General features: G+C 30.7%; 1 protein-coding gene across 11 annotated transcripts in view; it reads left to right on the plus strand.

The window, feature by feature from the left end:
• The window catches only part of LOC121124185 (uncharacterized), a 385,250-nt gene that overhangs the window by 286,608 nt on the left and 80,364 nt on the right, over window positions 1-18,278 (plus strand). Inside the window, exon 1 of one of the 11 annotated variants that reach the window (XM_040719315.2) lies at window positions 5,514-5,886. The exons of the other annotated variants lie outside the window; for them this stretch is intronic. Coding sequence (XP_040575249.1) covers window positions 5,699-5,886 — 188 coding nt within the window. The 5' untranslated portion in view covers window positions 5,514-5,698. Of the gene's footprint in view, window positions 1-5,513; window positions 5,887-18,278 lie in introns of those variants that run through there. 11 annotated transcript variants of the gene reach the window in all.

Raw genomic sequence — 18,278 nt, forward strand, 5'->3', positions numbered from 1 at the left:
GCTATGTTGTTTTAAAATTTGGTGAGCCTAAATCAAACCAGTTCGAAGTAATTGAGCGAAAAACAAAGGGGTTCAACTATCCCCGGTCTTTTTTACATTCCATCAAAACTTAAATATTGACAAAAACCAAAAAATATGATGAACAATTGAGAATTTTATGGAATTCCTTCGATAGTAATCCAAGGATTAGCTCATTTCCTTTTACGTGCTTCCTCTTTTTAGTATTTCTTTAAATATGTCCCATATGTTACATTACGGATGAGGCTCAAATCTAAACAAGAATGGTAAATAATAAAAAAGATGTAAGTGCACTTACTTACATATCTTTCATCGTCTGAATTTTTTAGTTGCATCTAGCTTATTATTATCACACGATGTGTAAGAAAATTTCACAGAAGTAACCATATGCATATTCAAACATAGTTATAAGATAAAATCAATCACTTATTTGTCTCAAACTTTATTCAATCTTAGATTAAAACCTTAGGAAAGTCCAGTGTTATTCTTTATTTATTTATAACCATTGAAGAAAATATATATTTGCTAAAGAGCAATGTAATTTTTTTTTGAAGATTCTTCTATCATTTTAAAGTTATTTATATATATATATATACAATGGTATTAAATTTATAAATATATCTATAGGACCGATACATATCTATATAAGTATTAAGCAGATAGATTTAATCCTTAATGAAGACCTACTTTGAATAAATCTGATAGTTTATTTTTCCATTATTGATTGACCCTGAACTCTACTATAAGTAATCATATGTAAATTCATATCATCTCAATTAATCTTCAATGATTTGATTTACATACCTACATACTCTAACAACTTTGATCATGTTTTCCTGATTCAATGTTAATCTGTTTTGTATTCCTATCTAGGATTCACATACGAAGTTTTACTTCAATTAGAAGCATCTTGCCCATAGATTGATTTTAACATATGAATATACATATACCACAAATGCAACCTCATTAATGGAGCCTTACAAACAAATCATTATTCCATTAAATTACAATTATAAAAGAGAAGAATTCATTTTTGTTAAAAAGTGTTGAATGATGAACGCTCAGACACGGAATTATCTTATCGTCCATTAATTTGTGATTTAAGTAATTAATCATGGAGCTGTAGATAGACGACAGATATAGTATGAAAATCTCATTTTTGCTGTGTGAAACTTGAAAGAGTGCTCCAAAAGCAATTATGAAGTATGACTCAATTTCGTCAAAGAAAGAGCTAATTTTGTATATAGGATTTTCTTCTATTCCTTTGAGATTTAATTTCTAATCTCATAACTTGTTTATTTGTGAGTTTGGATGAAGGGTGTCTAATTAAATATTAGCGAAGGAAGACATTTTTTGAGGGAATATCAATGATAAAGTTACTATACTGTCAGTTCCTTGTATACTTCACTTGTATTGGAGAAAAAAGCATCTTGACGAACCTATTTATCTAAAGAATACTTGACATTGATTAATCCATGTTCCACCAAAATGATCAAATCAAATAATTTGTTGAATCAAACAGTAATGGTTATAAAAGAGAGGTTGTGTAGTTTTAAAAATGAATAATTTATCCTAATGTTAAGTAATCCATGTCTTGCCGATCTTGAAGTACGGTAATTTTCTTTAAAGATACGGCATAAAGTAGCACATAATATCCTGTGATGTATTTAATTTTGCTCTAACAATAACGGAAATTAGTCATATTTCAGTCATTTCAAATTTGAAACATCATCTCATATTTCGTTGCCTTTTAAATATTATTTAAAAAAATAGCACTTACTTACTTATGTAGGCCTCGCAGTATTATGTATTGTATATGTAAACTAGCCACCACTATGATCTTTATGAATTTATTTGATCCTACCTAATTTCAATTAACTTTGTATTTAATATATGCACATTGAACATTATACTAGTGGCATTAAAATATAACTTTACAGGGAACTAAAACACATTTATTGTTTGTATATTATATATATAAATTTCAGTTTCAATTGAAAGAAAACAACAATAAAAGACTGAGGAGCCTTGTGAGTAATGTTTGATAAAAACATACGCTTTGCAGGTAGGTTTAAGAGTGGGAATTTGGAGTATTTGTCCCGTTTTCATGCTTGATTATAAAAAATAGGGGCCCAAAACCGAGTAGATCATCTGGAAAAAATTATAAGAATATATTTTTTCTAAAAAAAGTCATCCAAATAATTTGTTACCTTACGATCATATAACAAGAAATAATCGTAAAAAAGACCCTTTATATTTTTTTTAAACAGGGATTCTCAATTTATTAACTAAAAGAAACATTTCGAGATTAAATTCAATTTATAAAGTTAAAAGAAAAGAACCCAGTAGATTTATATTTGCCATAAACTCATGGTAAAGCCTGTTGTGCTTCTAGGTAACAAATAAATCAGGATTAATAAGCAATTTGTCCTTCAAGGACGGACTCCATATTATATTAGAATAATTCTTTAAATTGTATGCTAATTCAATCTTCTCTAATCAATCCATCCTCATCCATCTATAATCTACATATGATACAAAAACTAACAATCCTAGAATTGTACTTGTAGCCAACATTACTAAATCAAAAGAAAATGAGTCTAAACTATCCAAATTCCAAATACATAATAATATATAAATGGTACTTATGCTATAAATCATTAAGATCGAAAATAATTATGTTCTTTCAAGAAACTATTTCATTGGTATAAGCTGTAAAATCGTTTGTTAGTGAGTTGAGCAGAAATGATTTTTTAAAATTCTGAGCCAATATTTTGGTTGAGACTGCAGTCTGAAGCCATGGACCGAATTTGGAAACATGGACCAAAAAAATATTCATATTTTCTGAAAAAGGATATACACCATGGCGTTACCTCACTAACATACAAATTTGAACTGTATTTGCTGGTAACTGTGGATTTTTTTATCCCCTCCCCCCTATCAGTATTTTAAAAGTGTATTGATTTATTTCAAAATAGCTGTTTAAATCATTCCTAACAATTATCGAATAATTATTCTATAGTTAGGAAGAATTGGCTTACTACTTGAAAAAAATTTTTTGGCCCTTTTTTCTGTTCATTTTTCGGATGAAATGTACTGAGATATAGTTAAGGACGTGGGATAATAGGTCTCATAAAGACCTTCTTTTCTTTTTTTTTTGTACAGGCTTAATGTTGACCGCTATAGACTGATCTTGAATTGAATTAGTTTGGTGCTACAAAAATTATAATTTTATAGACCAGTATTGGATTTTTAGACTGAAACCCAACACTACTTGTCTAAGGTACCATGATGACATAATATGGAATGTCACGATGGCATCAAAATATTTCTTGATGCAATTAATTTTATAGTTCACATGGAAAAGTCATCCATCAAGCATTACAAATGAATAAGTTAGAGTAGACTGAACACTTATCATGGGCAATTGATGTAACTGGGTCTAAGAGTGTTGTGTTTTTTTTTCTGGTTCGGTCGTATGTGATTTTTCTAGACTGATTTGGTTTGAAATTTCAGTCTAGACACTCGCATTGATCTTGGAGCAATTTTCTCCTTTAATTAGGCATAGGTACGAGTTGAAAACATCAAAGCGTTTCCTCACTAACATAAAATTTTACAATGTATTTTGTTGTCAACTGTTGATTTTTCTGCTTCTTTTCCTTTTATCAGTCTTCTGAACGCTGATTGGTTGAATTATAATTAGCTCTTGTTAAGCTATGAACAATTAATTATTATAGATTAATAAATCATATGGTGAGAATAATGTTCATACTACTTCCAACTGAATTTGGGGCCTTTTCCTTAGTTTTAATTAATAGAAATGGTTGCGAGATACAATAAAGGTGGAGACGTAAATATTAAATGCTTCGTACGGGGTCACAATACCGATGTTCACAATTTCAAAACTCACATTACATCATGAACAATTTATTTATAAAAATAGTCGGGGCAGAATTTTAAATGAGACTGATCAAGATTTTTTTTTTTTGTGGAAACAGTATGGACGTAATTTCTCAATATAATCCATCCTGACCATATTAAATATGTCCTTCAAAAATGTATACGGTCGCAGACTTGTTTAGGATTTTTCATGCCAAAACCCAATCTATGTTCCGAGTTGGAATGTTGAATTCCTTATTTAAAATCTTAATAATATGTTTTAATATCATCACCCTCATCATTTACAAGGAAGTGGATATTTAGATAGAGATGGAAGCAAGGGTGAATGATTTCCTATGTGTATGGCTGGCTGCTTTAGTCCATAACTATCAGTCACTATCAATGGTATTATCTACCTTTAAATATTGGCGTACATATTGTGCCATCATCTTTTTCTCTACATACTTTAAGATCCTTTTTAAGGTAGTAACAGTTATTTTTTTGAGGCATTATTTGTAACAGTCAATTCATACATAGGTATTATACTATTAAATGACTTTATACACAAAATTTATTTCTTAATCTATTTATTTAGGAAAATAATAATAAGAAGAAGAAATATCACTCTATTTAAATTATGCAAATTGTAATTCGGATTGCAAATATACTATGCAACCTAATTATACGTAGTTTTACGAAGAGAAAAGATACTCTGATATAAAACCATATGACATTTTGATAAAAACCGTCAGCGGGTTTCAAGGAGTTTCTGTGTATTTTTTATCTATAGGCTACACAATGGTTCGTATAGACTTCTTCTTTATTATTGTAAGGCTACAACATGCCCCTCATTTCCACGTTGCTTGCCTTGCGCAAGAGTTAAAGGTTTATATTACAGACGCTCCCATTTTCTTCCTTCCTGACTATCCACTCAAGATGCATTTTGTTTGATAGATATAATCAACATTATTATGTATGTACATATATATAACTACATCATAATAGTAGAACAGTGTATATTCAACTTTTGATCAAAAGTTGAATGGCTTAGTGGAAAAGAGTGGAAAGGGAAAATCTGCGAATCCTTTTATTTTGATAGTTTCTTCTTATTTATTTTGTATGTATGTAAGATGATAAATAGGGTGGTTTGATCACAAAATATAAAAAAAAGGCCGGAAGTGAGATCACCTGTGTGTTGTTTGTGTTTTTCTCGTTTAATGGTTGACCTTTGGGCACTTGTATGATTTTCCACCTGTTTCCTGCGTTTACGTTTGCCCCCCTCCTTCCTCCCCACAGTTTTTACTTATTATTATCTACGTTCTATCCTAATATTATGAAAAGTAGTATTTGCAAAGACGTAATTTACTGCTTTTACAAGTGTATAATTAAATTGATTTAAGAAATAATAATATGAAAGGCCTGATTTCTTCTTCTTTAGTGGTGACTTTTATTAATATCCAGTCTGAACGATACTACTGCTGCCTTTTTATTCCTAGTGGAAACATAGGTACTTTTATTTTATGATATTTTACTATTATTCTAAGAAAAAAGAAAAGAAATGAGCGCGCGTGCTTTGTGATCCGGTCATCCCACCCGCCTTTTTTTTGTTTCTTCTTAAGAAGAAACAGATGCTCGAGTCCATTGGTGGATTCCTCTTTCTGTTTTGTTTTACTCAGAATACTTCAGTCCTTCTTTTTCTTTCGAGTTATGTGCGTACATTTCTATACATGAATGCCTGATTAATAATAAGCAGTGATTGGAGTTGAGGGATAATTTTGATAGAGTTCCACATTGATTTGGAATGGATTCCCCACTCAGCTTTACTATGGATTCTGATCCCGGAACGATCCTCACGGATCGTTCTTCCCGGAGATCATCCTGCTGCTCTAGTTCTAGTCGAACCGTAACAGTTTTATACAAATCTAAGAAAACTACAACAGGTTTATTCAAGAAAAAAGTGACAGTCTCGGACTCTGGAGTCTATCAGAAGTAAGAAACCTATTCTTTGTCCCTTTATTTGTGATTGATTATTTTTGGCAACAGATGTGTTGTCCATTTTTCCGCATCCTTGAGTGCTCTCATCTGATGAGCCTTCAATGAAATATTAATATATATTTGAAAGAATGGAAGTGTTTTAATTGCAAACTCTTATTTATTCATGAATGGCAAAGGATTGAATCCCACACATTCATGGGTTGCAACTTCTAAGGGTATTGAATATTACTTAACTGATTGAACACTTTTAATTAGAATAACATAGAAGTTTGGTTTTACTATTGGAATGCATTTCAACACTTTAGTATGCACATTCCATAATTACCTAATGACATCTTTTTATCTTGTTTCATAACATTAATTGCTCATTCATCAAAGTCCACCTATTTTATATTTTCCCCCAAAACTCCCATTCCTACAGACTTGAAATATAAATCTTGAAGCCCTCCTACAGTATTTCTTCATGAAATGAAGGAAAATATCACCAGAAAAAATAGATACTATTAACTAAGAAATAAACAAACAATAATTTATAAATATTATTTGTAAAATATGTAAATTGTAAGATAAAAATTTCCTTGTGCTGAAGTGTTCTTAGTCCTGGAAAATGCACAATAGACATTAGTACTGACTAATAACTATAAATTAAGCCATTTCTCTCTCTCTCAAGTCAATGAATGACATCATGCAAAGATACAATATATAATAATATATATAAAACATAAACTCTTTGAAACAAAATTAATTTTTCATTCCTGGAGCTGTCCAAATCCTAAGCATTTGCGAGTATTTTTATAGTTTGCCATCTGAGCAGTATTTAGTATTTTCCAAAGCTGTTTTCATTATCCTTTCATTCTTGAGGAGAAAATGTCCAAGTTAAGTATAAAGTAACAATATTAATGACAGAAAACATTTATGATTTGTTGGGGAGTTGTGAATGAAAGTCTCTATAGGAAGAATTGAAGATCCACAATGGAATCTCTGCCTATGTCCTTGCTGGATACAGAGGTGGATTTGGGTTTATTTTCTTCCACTCACGGGTGCTTGTAGATAAAGTAATTGCTCTCCTTTTAAGAATTATACGCAAATTGTCAGGATTGCCATGTTCATTTTCCATTTCTTTCTTTTTTTAACATATCGAAAGTCCTTAGGGTTACAACTCTTATAAATTCTTTTTAAACATATGTCGTTATTTTAGTCAATACACTTGGATGATAAAAATGATTCAACCACTACAAAACACTTTTCCCAGTCACTTATCTTCATTATTCCTTTGATTGCCTGCAAAATAATTATAATTATCAAATACTTTTTCCTTGGGAGAGATAGGCATTTGAGTTTTTACTTCAAAATGATCTTCCAAGTACCCATATTAAGACGACAATAGGGCTGTTATTTTCATATGGAGTTTTATATTAATTAATAATAACATGTTGTAATAACTTTTTGAGATATAACTTCAAAGGGATACTATTTCTATCTTATTTACTAATGTTTTTGAACATGCCATGAGTAGGATTTACTAGATTTTTTTTCTCTCTTATCTCAAAGTAATTACTATGTTCATGACTGTATTAAAGCTAAAAAAAGAAACAAGATGATGTTGAATACACTCATTTCCACACTGTATTTATTCCGTTTATTAAATCCCTTATTTGAACTCTTATGTATCATGGGCTAATTGTTGAGCTGTATTTTAGTCCAAATCAGGGTTGTTGATGGGGTGGGCTTAAGGCCTCTCCCCAACATAAAGTATTTTTTGTCCTTATAACTTAGAAATTATGGCAAAATACTTTTTTTAAATCCTGCGGACCCCCCGGCAAGTACACTTGGTTCCAAACCCAGACTCAAATTCCATGACTAGATAGAATATTAAGTACAATTATATATTTCATTTGGATTGCAACCTAGTTAAAAAAAACCACGGATATTTATTTCATTAGTCCCTAGTCACCCAGACAAGAAGTAAATAGTGGGTACATGAATAATAAATTCCTTTCATAGCTTAGTTGGACTTTGTACATTAATGTATACAACGTCAATTCCTCAAAATATCCGTGTTAAAATGAGAATTCATCATAAACCATTCCGAGGCCAAATGGCCGCAATTCTAAACTCATATTGGTCACCATATCAAGTCCTGAGTTCTTATGGTATCGAGTCCATTGAAAAAAATTCAATTCCAAGTCAGGACTTCTTTGGATATTGTCTTGAACTATCCGTCTATGAGTTGAACTTATGTAGTTTAAATAAAGTGTTTTACTTACCCTTATTATACTTTATTCAATCACGATTAAATATTTGATTTAAATTCATGGCTTCCTCACTACATACTGATCAAATCCATTTGAACTTGTCATCAAGTATTCATAAATCCTTTACATACTACACATACATGGTTCATAAGTATGTATTTGGTGTTTAAAAAAAATGTATTTCTAAGAGTCCAGAGGAAGTAAAATTATTTTATAAAAGTTTGTTGTATAAACATATTCATATTCTAATTTAATGTTATGGTAGTTGTTGAAACGTTTTTTCTTCATTTAAATTTTCAATGACATACGTTTATTTCGATTTGAAATGTTTGTTTTATTCATTTTGATATCCTTATATGCTATGTGTGTTCTTTTTTTTTTAAAAATTTTTTAAAGCCAGTTTCCAACCATTTATATGTATTCTTTTTTAGTGTGTATAAGGATGGATGAATAAGGGGTTGATTTGGGAGTTAGAGAGAAAGGGGGTGCCTTCATGCTTGTGATTTATGGTAGAGATTTTATTATTCTGACTTTCTCCTTGGGAGGATATTTATAGTACATGTACAATGTATTTTGAGTGTAGATCCAAGGCTATATCAATTCTCTAGCTACCTTTATCTGATTACGTAGTGGTATGTTCGTTTTACATAATTTATAAGTCATTTAGGATTCGTAAATTCATTAACAAATTCCTTTAGTTGATAATTGGTTAATAAATGTAGTATCATTTTCTTCGTTCCGATTTCCTTGTCCATGATTGGTACACACACACACATTGTTATTTCTCCTCTCAATTATCTTTATTATGCTTGTAATGGATTCTAATGATCTCCAAGATACTCAAAAATAGTGATTATATTACATTATCATATTGAGAGCAAATTGTCAATTATCCCTTCTCAAGGTCTTTTATTATAATTGCACTCAACTTTGACATTGTTTTGTAATGTTAATTAATTGCTAGGATTTTCTGTTAATGCAGTTCTCCTCAAAAATATTAATAAGGAAACAATTTAATGTTATATAAACCTCCCATTTTTATATATGTTTACTGCAGGATAATATGTACTTAATTGACATAGGTAGGGAATATAATATGAGTAGGCAAATCAAAGTTAGTTTATCTAAATAATTCGTACTAGTTATATGAGTGTCATTTTGAACTTACTAAGCATTGGTCTTTATAGTTTATGGGGATTTCTTATTCATGTTTGAAAATACATATTGACATATGGGTGGGTCTATATATTTTGAAATAGGTAGATAATCCTTCCGTTTGAAATGGATAGTCATATGAAAATATAATTTCTTTGAAAGAGAAATTTTCTTTGAGCAGTCTCTCAACGTTGTATACCTAAAAAATCCTATAAATATTTGCATATCGTTGAAAAACGATTTAATGTGTTTATTTGTAATGAACCTATGTTTATAAGGACACTCAATGTCTAAAGTTTGATGACTGACCCATCTTTGTATTCAAAGTTTGAAATTGTAGGAAATTTACATTCATATGAATTCGGAGTTTCTTACATGATCAGACTCAAACTTGGCTTGTTCCATTCTTTGGTTATATAATAATACCTAAGTATAGCAGGATCCAGTCAATTAAATATTTGTGGAGGTCATTTTAGGCACTTCGGGCAAGAATTATTATGGGATTTTTTTAATGGTAGAACTATTCAACTTTTTTTTAATTGCACTAAATTTGAATCATAATCTTTTTTTTAGGAAAATATATTTTGAATTTGCTCAAATTTTTCCTTTAATTGTGCATATATTTTAAATTTGTCCCATGTTCTAAAACAGTGGGTCACAAAGTTTTTACATTGTGTACCATCTGAAAAATATTATTAAGATCTCAAAGTACCATCAAATTACGACCAAGCGGAATATATGTACAATAAAGAATACTAACCTATTTACGACGGTTTTCAACCTATCCCTAAAGGGAGTTTACGTATCATAGTTTGAGAATCACTTTTCTAAAACATAAGGGTATTGGTTTTGAATATTGATGTGCAATGTTTCCCTCTAAAACCCTCTTTATATCACTGCCATTTATGATTACATTGCATTATCTTGTTTTATATTTAAGATTTTAGGCAGAGCATTTTCATATTTATTCATGTATTTTATCGGATATGATCAAAAATAGCTAAATTTACCGACTCAAACAATATTTTGATGAATAAAAACTTTGAAAATTTTACTCTGAATATAAAAACAAATATAGGTCGTCAAATTTTAATAAATTATTGGACATTGCTATGTAAATATACTTTGACACAGTTCGGAGTAGGAATGTATCAGTGTGAAAATTTAGTTCGGTACGTCTGGTCCCATCCTAAATTTTATAGAAAACTCTTTGATAAATGGATTCATCATACATTAGTCTCTATCATTATATGTAATAAGCCTAATTTAGACTTCCATCAGGTCTAAATTAAGAATAATGGCAAAAAAAATCACATGCTTTAAATATACTTAAAGTTTTATTAACTAGTTCAAAAGCAAGACAATTCACTGTAATATTATTGAAAATGATGCCCTTTAAAATTCCGGACTTTTTCAAGGACCGAGAAATCGACACGAGACACAACAGATTTTTGGTGCAACCCTAATCTATGAAAGGAGTTATATTCCATTTTGTAATGGTTCTGTTATCAAAACCGTATTTAAAAAAAGAAAAAGAAGAGTGAATTTTTTTATCCCTGACTTCGTTGTACATCAATTTACTCTCACATATGTAAGTGTATTTCTTACTAAATTGAATTACTTTATATAAATATAATATTATACACATAGAGTACGTACTTGAAACTTGTGTGTTTTTTGCATAAATTAGCTGTGCAAAAAAATATGATAGGTACCTACTTGTGAATTTCCGTTTCAAGTAGGAGCACCATGGTTTCCCATAGCATCGTCATACATATACATATGTGTATTTATTATTTAGATTTGTTTTTAAATGATGAATGATTTATTTTATTCAAATGTATATTTACCTTTTTATATAAATGTGTGTGTAGGTACAAAATGCATATTATATTGAAAATGATTGTATATGTGAATCCCTCTATGCACCTGTAGTAGGGCTCTATAGCTACGTTTGTAATTTATACATAAACACACATCTATAAACTAAATTATGGTTATTAATAATTATCATTCCTTACGTAAACTTTTAGCGTGGAGGATCATGATATAATATATATTATGCTCTATGTATTTGATGGACCTGCTGATTCTGAGTGGAAATGGGGTCATATAGTATGACGATAAGATAATGTTTGATGATATTATCTACATATCATGTAGTATCAAATTAAATTACATACTTTTATTTTTAGTATGAATTAACAATGTTGCGCTGGGGCCTTTGTTAATGAGACATTTTACTGTCATTTATCAACACTTTTAGTATCATCTAATTGATCTCAAATAAATAATTGAGTAAGTATTTTATTTTTGAGAGAGAGGTATATTTGACGTCAAACCCTTACTTTAAAATTCATGGAATGGTTGTTTTCGTCTCTGGGAATTTTTTTTCTTTTATATAAATTAAAGCCTAGACACTAGTGGGCGCTTCCTCCTCCAATCGGTTTAAAACAATTTTTAAATCTTTCATGGTTTAGTTAAAATATTTATACTTATATGTCTGTACATATTGTGTACAGGTTACAACTCGTATTTGCAGATTGTACAACTATTGTACGCCATATTTAATTACAACATCAGCTATTTTAATTGCCAACTACTAAGTAATAGGGCATGAACAAACTGAAATATATATATTATCCGCAAGGCGGTATGACGGTCTGTAGCTTGTTGATTAAAAAATAGCAGATCCTGAGAAGGATTTTCGGAGTTCTCTCTTTGTGAGTAACATACGCCTCTACTGAATATTAAATAATGTGATCATTGTAGAGTTGTATTATTTCGCCGCAAGAGAGCGCCACTCTCTGTCGCTTTGTTAACAAAATAACATAAGTAAACAGATATTTATGACCTATTGATAATTTTATCACAGTTTTATGATTGGGAGTAGTGTTGTGTCGGTCCTTATTTAGGACCGCGGTCCAGTCCTGTCCCATTAGTCTGTCCTTAAAGAAGGTAAAATTGATCCCTCGTGACGTCAATGAGGGTGTTTTTCCTAAAGTCCTACAGACTGATGGTTCTAAGGACTAAGAATGTACTGGACCGAATGAATAAGAACCGACACAACACTAATTGAGAGCCTGATTATGTTTTCCTAGAGGGAGGCTGGTTTTAGTGACTATGGACCACTCAACTATTATTAAAAACTAGGGGGGCTGACCTCCAGTGATTACGGCCTTGTATAATTCCAATTTGATTTATCAAAATTAACTATTTATTATATATTTAGCAGGGGATATAACTGGGGATTTGAACTATATATAGTGTCACAGAGTATGCATTTAGGAGTGTATTTAACTGGGCATTTGAACTGCATAGATAGTGTCACAGGCATATCATTTTGTAAGTTCCATGAAAAAAAGAAGTAAAAAATTACACTTTATTGGCCATCATAGATGTAGTAGAGAAATTCGATTTTCCCCTCAATATTGAGACTAGCAAAAAAAAAGCACTCATTTTCCTGGTGACCTTTTTTTTTTTTAAAGCAATACATTCTTAGTTGATTTTTTTTTTGAAAAGGTCTAATATTTCCTAAATGTACCTTATTATTTCCAAACTTATTGATTTTTTTCTTTCATTTTGTGGGTAGGGGCAATTGCTATGTCGAGCATTTATGGAATATTCAATCATTGCATTGTTCTCATCAATGGGATACCCTAATTTATTTATCCCATTTTCTTGTTGCAACTTGTACATACATCATAAGTATGGTGAATAACTGGATTACCTTCATTTCCTTGCGCTATATGCATTAAAATAGTACCTATCTCTTAATTATCTTGTAGTTATATTGTAATCAAAATGAAATAAGTAAATCCATGTTTACGTTAATGTATGTATTTGTAAAAAAATACATTTTTATGAATATACAGAAGAATGAAATATCAAATCACCCACGTTAGATAGCTTTAAAATAAATATAATAATAATTTGATTCTTATTCATTATTTTTATTTATTATTAAGACAAGGTTTGTTGCCAAGCCTGTGCTAATTAATCTCCCTTTTGCAGTAGGACGATTGACTTCGTAAATAGGTAGTTGGAATTGTAAAATGTTTTTCGTTTAATATTGTTTTAAATGTGTAAATTTGGGTAAAGCTTTTTGAGGAAACTTTTGAAGGGTTTCTATCTGGAAATCCTAGACCGGTCTGAGACAGTTATAATTTTAACAACTTGAATAAACTTAGGGTCTCATAATACAACTCTGTCTAAAAACAAAACAAAAAATAAATCACCTTGTTTTAAGAAAAAGTCTATGTAGTTCGGGTCTACATTTAACTTCGATCCATGTTCAAACTGCAGTTTAGACCAAACTATCCTTCAATACTAATACCGAACCGGGGCAAACAGGTTTTTGGATGGAGTCTCAACTAGTGTTGTCACAATACAATTTATTTAGATGTTCCTTTAATCGGTCAGATAGAGTTGTACAGATTAAGTATAGGTAAACATTATAATGACTTTATCTGACCTAGAAAATGTATTTCAAGTCTTTATGCATAATGTATATATCCTTCTCTAGGAGCGACAGTGAATCGAACTCAAGCACTTTTAGTGTTGTGTTGGTCCTTATTTCAAACTTCAGTTCAGTCTCGGCCCGGTTCAGTTCAGTCATGTATATCAGTTCTAAAACTAATAAAGTTGAGCCCTTGATGACGTCCCTCAACCTTTTTTTTCTTTAATCAGTCCGAAGGACCGGTCCGAAAGAGGGATAGGACCGGGCCTAAGACTGGACTGGATTAGATCGAATAAATAAGGATATATACAACACTACGCATATTGAGTTCAAGATGATAATTTATCCCAAGCGCGTCGTCCGTAGGATTTTTGTTTCAGAACTTTGATGACTTTTCTGAACTAGGGAACCATTTTTCATTCTTTTTTGTTTTATAAAGGGCAATTTTGTTAGTTGTGAGGGGAGGATCAGAAATTTTAGTAGTTACATTATCGGCGGGTTAATGTTTGTATGACGTGTTGGCACGGCATGCATCGATTTAAATTCCAAATGATTATAATATCATTTTAAATGTGTCAGCACCCCGGTACCAAAATTGACCCGGAAAAATAAACAACACGAGAAACAACATTTAAGATTATTAAAATTAGGTACTCATGTCCCCTAAACTAAGCCTTTGTGACAGAATTATGTATAGAAAGTGAGTGATTATGTGTTTTACACAATCAAGTGTCATATATTGTTGATATACTTTTTATTGTAATATAATATTTCCTTTTATTCTAGGTAAGCTTTTGATTTATTTATTTTTTAATGGAACCTTGGACATTCATTTAGATCCTTTGATGATATATGTATCGTGGAGAGTACATACTAGGGAGAGGAAGATAATTGAATAATACATGCATGTGCTTATTTCGAAATAATCAAGTATATGTATACACACACACATATACTTCCTATGGTGATGAAATTGATTCTTTTAGGCAGACAAGGGAGAGGAAGTAAAAATATTTTGAGTTTTTTGAGTATTTGGATACTCAATATTTATTTAGGGTTTTTTTTTTTTGATCGTATCTTCAAGTTATAAAATTAAAGATGCAAATAGTAATATATTTTCCTTATTGAAAATAACTAAATTATGCTGTTTATTTGGTAAGAGGAATTAAAAAAAAATGGCAGCCTTGAAAATATTGGGTAATTAACTTTGTTCCATGAGCTGCTATTTTTTAAAAATATTTTTTGATAATATCTACATGATTGTTCGCTGAAACAAGCCTTGTAATTAGTCTACAAACTCTTGGGTTGCAAGTCATTTTAGATATGTGTACATACAAACTATTTTTATTCCATATGATTGTATCAGATATTCAATGTTATCTTATGCACGTCTTTGTGATAAATCAGGAACTCGCTAGCTATATGTACATATCAGGGTTTCTCATACCTTGGGAAATATTTCTTGAATGTCGTAGTCCCGGAGAGATGATACAGTAGAACATAAGCAATTTATTTTATAATTTAAGAAGGAAACATAGATTTTAAGCAAGTCGTAGAAAGTCAAAAATGAGTCCATGCTTCATCCTCTGTTGGAAGGTGAAGTTATACTAATTGAATATTCATTTGTTGGTAAGCTTCGTTTGGCATAATTTTTTATCGATTCCCATAATTTTCATTGTGTATACATAATGTACCATCGAATTGTGAATAAACACTGGAAAGGTTTCATTGACTTTGTCAAAAATTGACGGATGTTTTCCACCATAATATCATCTATGTACTAGAGCAATAAAAACACAATGCATGTGAAACAAATTTCATCAAGAGACCAGGGACAACCAAGATAGAGGGCAAAAAAATCTTGTGCCATTGCTTCTTGATGAGTTAAGTCCCGTATCATCTCATACTCAAAGGTCTCATTACCAAGGTCATAAGCTGAAGGACGATTAATAGAGCAATGACAGGAAGTCTGGATGTGATTGGATAAACTGTAAAAAAAAAAGAGCGGCCATTTTGGTTTTCAAAGGGTGTCAAGGTAAGACGTACGCCTGAAGGTCATGGAAACATTGGTCTTTCCCTTGTTGAAGACCAACTACCTCAACGACAATTATATTTTCCAGTAAGACTCAGCCTGGCTTCAAGAAAAATTAAATACTTTTAAAGTGGTGTGAATGCAACTTGGCGAATTAATTAGTCAATATGACCAACGTACTTACTAGACTGCAGTCCTTATAATAGTATCTGTGGTGCTATCGAAAGGAAGGCTTTTTTGCCATCTCTAATATGAATGTTGATGCTTTAAACGCTGTTGTGGAGAAGGAGTGGGTTTCAATGTCGGAGGAAAACCTGACAGACCTTCAGGAGGGGAGTCTCATTGTCGAACTACTTGTACTTTTTGAGAACCTTTATAAAGTTTAGCTGGTGAAAAATTCGTTCATGATTCACAGGGACACTCTGTAGATTATCAAAAAGTTGTCTTAAGTGAATCTTTAATAGTATTCGACTTTTTATTGAATGAATGACATAAAGGTAGCATGTACTATTAAATAATTAAATGTAATATTTCCAGGGAATTTCTTGTTGATGTAAAACTCTGATAAAACGGGATCACAGGAAGGGGACTTTAGTAAATCTGAATGTACCTACTTAACTTACGCCGCTTTTAAGTATTCCATTCTCAAACAGAAAATAATATTGGTAATGTTATGTACAAACATTGAGCAATTTCAGTTGTATGTTACTGTTTTCTAATTGATCTCCTCACTAAGATATGGATTTGTTTTCCCATACAGTTAAGGTGTGGGATTGACACATTTAGACGAATCCTTATCATGCTGTTAAGAGGTTGGATATTGTGTACTGTTTATATTTTTGATAATGATTATTATTCGTATATCATAATAATCCTGCATTTAATTATATGATTAAAGGTAATTTTTAAGATACAACTTATGATAATTCGTGATTAATGTTTTATTTTTTTATAAGGTCAGGTGTTGCCTTAGGAAATCAAACTTTTCCCCCCTATCAACATTATAATGAGGCATAAAATGAGTTCTTCAAAATACAATCATGCTATGCTAAAGTTGTTCTTATGAACAACCTTCAGTAGAATTTGCATATCCTTCCTCGAATAATGACAAGAAACTTACGAGTCGGATATTTCATCACTTCACAGATATTACCTCAATTATAATTATTTATCTCCTATATCTTAAAGCCAAGACATAATAAGTTAACCATTTGGTTGATTTGTTATGTGATGATTTCATCCTCATAGAGATTATGTTCAATAATAAATTTTATTTATTTTCTCATCCATACTTGACTCTGTTACATTGTTCTTCATATATATGGTCAAGGTTTTTGCATGGTTTTCAAAATATAATCACTCTTTTATTATTATTTTTTTATGTACATAGGTGGATATACATATTTGTATGTAAAGTGAGTTGATATACATAGTAAACCGGATTTGTGGCCAAGTAAATTTATGGTGAAAAATATGTATAGTGTAGAGGAGAAGGACTCTTATTGAAATAAATGCCCTGTAAAATTGAACTTCATAAATTATAATCACCATACACAGAGTGAATAATAGACTGTTTTCATTGAGACGTCTGCATTCTTGATGAATATTTAATCGTAAAAAAATTATAGTTTTAGAATATGGAGCAGTTAGTTTTCTTCCAAAATTGCTCGATTCGAAGACGTCTTCAATGCTTTTACTACAATTTTTTTTGGTGAGGATGAAAAATTTTTATGCTAAAATAACGGTAAAAACTTTTTTTTGAAAGATTTTTTTTTTTTTAAAGTAATTTTGGCAAATTATGCAGCAGACCTCCTAAAAATTTAATATTTTAATTTTTTTTTTCTAAAAATTTACAATTTTGTGAATAGCAATAGATTTTTTGATTTTTTTTCAAAATTTAAATTTTGAATTTGTTCCAAAAAATTGCAAAAACCAAGATCCTCCCAAAAACGCCGCTGAGGTTAAATATAAGTCAAAAGGGTTATCAATAGACTTAGGATGTGTGAGCAATCACTCAAAAAGGTCTCTATTTGACCTTGTAACACTTGTGTTCATGGAAAGTGGCTTCATTCTATGTAGAAAAAGTCGGAATCGGTGTAATTCTTTTTAATTTTAATAAAAATAGATCTATTGGATCTAAATCAATATTTATTCTGTGATTATCCTTTGTTAATTATATAGCAAATATATCATTGGGTTTAACTTAAAGACACACCTACCTCTTTTGTAAGTATTATATAGTATCCACTAAATCAGGGGTTGGCAAACTACGGACCGCATGTGGCCTGTATATGTTTTAGTTACCTGTCAAAAAGCTTCTTTGAAGTGCTATTCATGTAATTCCGGGGAAGTTTCTATAAGTGTATTTTTATATCTCTCGACCTTTTTTTTCTTTGATAAGCCAAAAGGTCCAAAATCACGTAGTGGTTGCCTATTCTTCCCAATAAGGAACTATTATTTATTAATAATTATTGGGAATTGTTCA

Source organism: Lepeophtheirus salmonis, chromosome 9, assembly GCF_016086655.4.
Source record: "Lepeophtheirus salmonis chromosome 9, UVic_Lsal_1.4, whole genome shotgun sequence".
In the NCBI taxonomy this organism is placed as follows: domain Eukaryota; kingdom Metazoa; phylum Arthropoda; class Copepoda; order Siphonostomatoida; family Caligidae; genus Lepeophtheirus; species Lepeophtheirus salmonis.